General features: G+C 34.6%; 1 protein-coding gene across 1 annotated transcript; it reads right to left on the bottom strand.

Annotated features, from left to right (window-relative positions):
- Window positions 1–1,068: 1,068 nt before the first annotated feature.
- Window positions 1,069–1,974, bottom strand: LOC139842986 (uncharacterized). Its single transcript, XM_071833080.1, has one exon. It carries the CDS (start codon window positions 1,972–1,974, stop codon window positions 1,069–1,071), a length of 906 nt encoding a protein of 301 aa, XP_071689181.1.
- Window positions 1,975–5,042: the final 3,068 nt, after the last annotated feature.

The following is a 5,042-nucleotide window of genomic DNA, read 5'->3' as shown; positions in this document are numbered from 1 at the left end:
ATTGTATTTCTTCTTTTATATATATATATATATATATATATATATATATATATATATATATATATATATATATATATATATATATATATATATATATAATAAAAACTTACATCATAAAATAAATAAAATGATTATATAATTATCACAAGTTATGACGTTCGTGAATCATCAGGCAAATGGGGTGGTCAATTGTCTACATAAACTCATTTCAATTAATCAAGTCTTAACAATTTGATTGCTTAACATGTTGGAAACATTTATTCATGTAAATATTAATCTCATATAATATATAATCATGGAAAAGTTCGGGTCACTACAACATGGAGAAGCAAGAAACAAAAGGTGGTTTCTTTATCAAGTGCTGAATTAGAATTTAGGGGGATAGCGAAAGGAGTAGTGGAAGCGTTATGGATTAAGAAACTTTTGACAGAAATTGGGTTTCCTCCAAAAGAACCCATTCAAATCTTATGCGACAATGAAGCCGCCATTGCCATTTCAGAAAATCCAGTCCAACACGACCGAACTAAACATGTTGAGATCGATCGACATTTTATCAGAGAAAAGTTAGACCAGGATATCATCTCCCTTCCATCAATTGGATCAGAAGACCAACTAGCCGACATCCTTACCAAATCTGTCAACGGAAGACTTTTCAACGATGTTCTTGGCAAGTTAAACATTGGAAATCCCACTGTTCAACTTGAGGGGAAGTGTTAGATTACAGCTATTTTCAGAGTCAACAAAGTCAAATAACCCTTTTTTGGTTAGTTGACTTAGTGGGATCAGATTCAAAGCTCATCACTTCCCTTTTTGGTTATGTGACAAAAGGGTCTACTAGATGCCAAGTTTAACGGCTCAAGCATGCTATCCAAAGCTGCAGTTTTCCTCAATTGTAATGGGGGTTCCAAAAGCATGTTTGGAGCCTAAACATCTTAGGAAATTACTGTTAGAATTATTTTGTATATATTTCTTGTAAGATGAAAAACAACAACACAATTCAGTTTACAATATCAATCAAAACAATCAATATTCAACTGATCATTTTTCTGTTATTCAATCTTTTGTTTATCAATCAAAACAGGTGTAAGGCTCAAGTGTACTCAACTTTGTAGTGGTATTCGCTGAAACAGTGATAGCTCTCTTTTTTATTACAATGCTTTTGACACCGATGAAGTATCCAAACGAATCTGGATACTTTAGTAACGGAGTATAAGTAAGATAACTCCTTACGTCGACATCTGAATTTGGAGAAAAATAATATGAACTACTTCCAAGGAAGAACACCCCAGTGTTAGAGACTGAACTAGGAAAACATAGAGAATACAAACTTGGATATGGGTCAGAAATATATGATAGAAAAGTGTTTGATGACAAAGCCATCACACTACTAACATTTGCGAGAAATGTGTCAAATGAAGAAGAAGGAGCACATGCACCATTAGGGTAAAAACCATACATATAAGGTTCATTGAAAAATAACTCAGCAGAATTCAGCAGTGCTTCAGCACACGACCCGTTAACGGGGTCCACTATACTCACGGGGCATGTGCAACCTGACCAACTAGGTAATGTCATCGAACTGTTGGTTGCGGGAGGACATGAAGAAGAATATTGGTTATAAGAAGAAGAGGTTCGAATATCTGTGCATTGATGTTGTTCACAAGAAATGGGAGACGCACAGATCGTGTTGCCGGGGCAACTGTTTGGATTCATGTCCCACTTAAGGATGCAATTGTACCATATGAATGGAGTGTCGATATCTATGAGGAAGTTGGTGTAGAAAAAATATGTTCTTACGTATTTTGATATAACCTGAACGCTATAGAGAGGTTTAGTAGAATCGGTATGTTTGGAAACTTTAGCGACTGGAGAAGTGTGTGGTGGTTCCCATAGAGCAATGACTTGATGCTCATAAGTAGAGAGAGACATGAAGAAGGCCATAATGAAAAGAACTAATTGTTGTTGGAATGCCATTTTTTAAGGTTTGCATTGTTCTTGGAATGGAGATTTATAGATGACAATTTTGTAGGATATGGACTCAATGGAGTAGGCTGGATCACAGTTTTGAAAACCTTGGATGGAAGATTTATAGATGAAAATTGTATGTGTGTGTGTGTGTCTTATTTTTCAGAATTTAGAGCAGTTTTATCTAGCATCAGTTGACAAAAAATATGGAGTATCTTGTATTAGTTGATTTGTTTGAACCATATTCTTGGATATTTTATTTTAGACAAAATTGTCCAAATAGTCCCTGTGTTGTTGTTATCCTACCCAATTCGTCCCTGTAATTATAAAACTGCATAACTCATCCTTAATACCAATAATTAGTCCCAACTAGTTGTGGAGCTCTCGCTTTGCGCCGGGAGCTCCGTTTTGAATGCGAGTTAAAAAAAAAGTCTTGATCTATTTTGTAAAAAAAAAATTTTTTTTTCGACATCTAACATTGAAGGGTTGTTCTTTTTGTGAAAGTTGCTTCTTTTAGCGTTCGGGTTTTATTTTTTTTAAAAAAATTAGTTGATCTATTTTGTAAAAAAGAATGTTTTTGGACATCTTTTGGTAGCATTGAAGGGTTGTTCTTTTTACGAAAGTTGCGTCTTTTATCGTTGGAGGGAAAAAAAAAAGATAAAAAAAATTAGCACAGTAGTGGCCTATATGGGTCCTATTGTTTGAGCGCGTGGTGGGTGTTCTTATTCAGTATTTTTGGTGTTAGTGATGAGATTAATAATAATTTAGAATATATGTATAAAGTGGGGGTTCGATTTGTATTTTATTAAAAGTAAAGGGGTTAAGTTTGTGAAAATTGGAAAAACGAATAGCATAAAGTGGGGGTTCGATTTGTATTTTAATAAAAGTAAAGGGGTTAAGTTATAAAGTGGGGGTTCGATTTGTATTTTAATAAAAGTAAAGGGATTAAGTTTGTGGGGTTCGATTTGTATTTTAATAAAAGTAAAGGGGTTAAGTTTGTGAAAATTGAAAAAATGAATAGTATAAAGTGGAGGTCGATTTGTATTTTAATAAAAGTAAAGGGGTTAAGTTTGTGTAAATTGGGAAAACGAGTGGTACTATTCATAAGATTTTCTGTAATAGTTATGTTGTTAATGTTAATGTTAATGTTAATGTTAATAATTAATTAATGTTAATTAAATTAAGTTAATGTTAATGTTAATTAATTTAGTCCTTCCTTAAACGTCTGTTAAAACCTCCGTTACTTTACTGTCACGTGCTAGTCACCTGACCTTCAGTTCCCAATTAAATACCAGGTCGTTATTCAAGAACCCTAAATCTCTTTTTCTTCGTTCGTTCTATCCCCCAAAAAAATTCCAAAACCCTAATTCCCTTCTTCTTTGATATAATGGCTGTGTAAATAAAGGGGATTGTTTAATGTTATGAGTCCATCCAGGTGAGCACGTGTTGAGCACGTGAGCTGCTACAGGTTTCACAAGTTGGTTTAGTGCTGAGTATAAGTAGCAGTTAAATGAATCTCAGTAGTTAGCTTATGATTTGTGTATGTGTTTAGACACTACTTCTTCCCTCTTTCTCTCTAATTCTTGTGACTATATTTGAGTATTTCAATAAAAGTCATTTCGTTTCAATCTCAAGATCCATTTCTTGTTTCTAAGATTTTCAGATTGTTACGAGAATCTCTTCGATTCATAACGAATTCAAGAAGTTCATATCAATTGGTATCAGAGCTAGCCCGCCTTTCGGGACCCGACACCTCGGAGTGGTGGCCTATGAAGTGGTGGCTTGGACCCGAAGAGAGGGTGCCAACCGTGACCAACGAGGATGTTGGTTCTTTAAGGGTGGGGTATTGTTACGATCCCACATCGCCCAAGTATGGGATTGGGTGATGGCTTATAAGTCAAGGTGTTCCCTCCTCCTTCAAGCTAGCTTTTGGGAGTGAGTTCTACACTTGGGCTTATGGCTAGTCCGAGCTCACCCCCGGTTCGTCCCCAGGTGAGAATTCGGGTCTTTCCCGGTTCGTCCCCAGAAGACCATGACAATTAATTACTATATATGATTGATTGATGGGGTAGGGTTAATAGGTGATGATGGTGGTGGAATTTGTGATCCGCGTTGAATAAAGAAAATTATTTTTAGAGATAAATGGATATGGATTATACTCATAATGGCGAATTGGGTCATCTTGAACCGGAATTATTATAGCTGAATGAAGTGTCTTCTTTAGGTATCAAGTCAAATGCTTATGTTGCTCAGAAGCTGTTTAATCAATGGCTTTAAATCTACCCGAAACCACTCAGTTGGTAATTCTTCATTTTTTATTATATATTTGTTGTATTTACCTTTTTATTTCTGATATAAATCATCACAATCATTATAATTTATAATGTGATGAAATGATACTTATATGGAGGAATTTATTGTGATAATGTATGTTGTTTCTTTAGCAATATTGGGTAATATGTTTCTTAAAAAGTTTATTGATTTCGTCAAACATGATCACATGAATAGCGAATCATGTTATACTTATTACTTTTCTTTTTGTAAATTATTGCGTCGAAATGCAAGTATTATGACGTAGAACGATAAAGCTATATGTGTATAATTAAACAATCCCCTTTATTTACACAGCCATTATCGAAGAAGAAGAAGAAGAAGGGAATTAGGGTTTTGGATTTTTTTTGGGGGGATAGAACGAACAAAGAAAAAGAGATTTAGGGTTCTTGAATAACGACCTGGTATTTAATTGGGAACTGAAGGTCAGGTGACTAGCACGTGACAGTAAAGTCACGGAGGTTTTAACAGACGTTTAAGGAGGGACTAAATTGGGACTATTTATTGGTATTAAGGATGAGTTATGCAGTTTTATAATTACAGGGACGAATTGGGCAGGATAACAACAACAGATGGACTATTTGGGCAATTTTGTCTTTATTTTATTTTGTTTTGTCGGAAAACAAAATGTTTCTAAAAAGCTTTATTTTGCGAAATATTTTAATTTTTGGATCCTGGACATCCTTTTTAATTTAAACATCCCAAAGTAGCCCAAGTGGTTGGGGCTTTGATATCCTTACAAGGGG

Source organism: Rutidosis leptorrhynchoides, chromosome 4 (assembly GCF_046630445.1).
Source record: "Rutidosis leptorrhynchoides isolate AG116_Rl617_1_P2 chromosome 4, CSIRO_AGI_Rlap_v1, whole genome shotgun sequence".
In the NCBI taxonomy this organism is placed as follows: Eukaryota; Viridiplantae; Streptophyta; class Magnoliopsida; order Asterales; family Asteraceae; genus Rutidosis; species Rutidosis leptorrhynchoides.
This window is presented reverse-complemented; position numbering and strand designations above follow the sequence as displayed.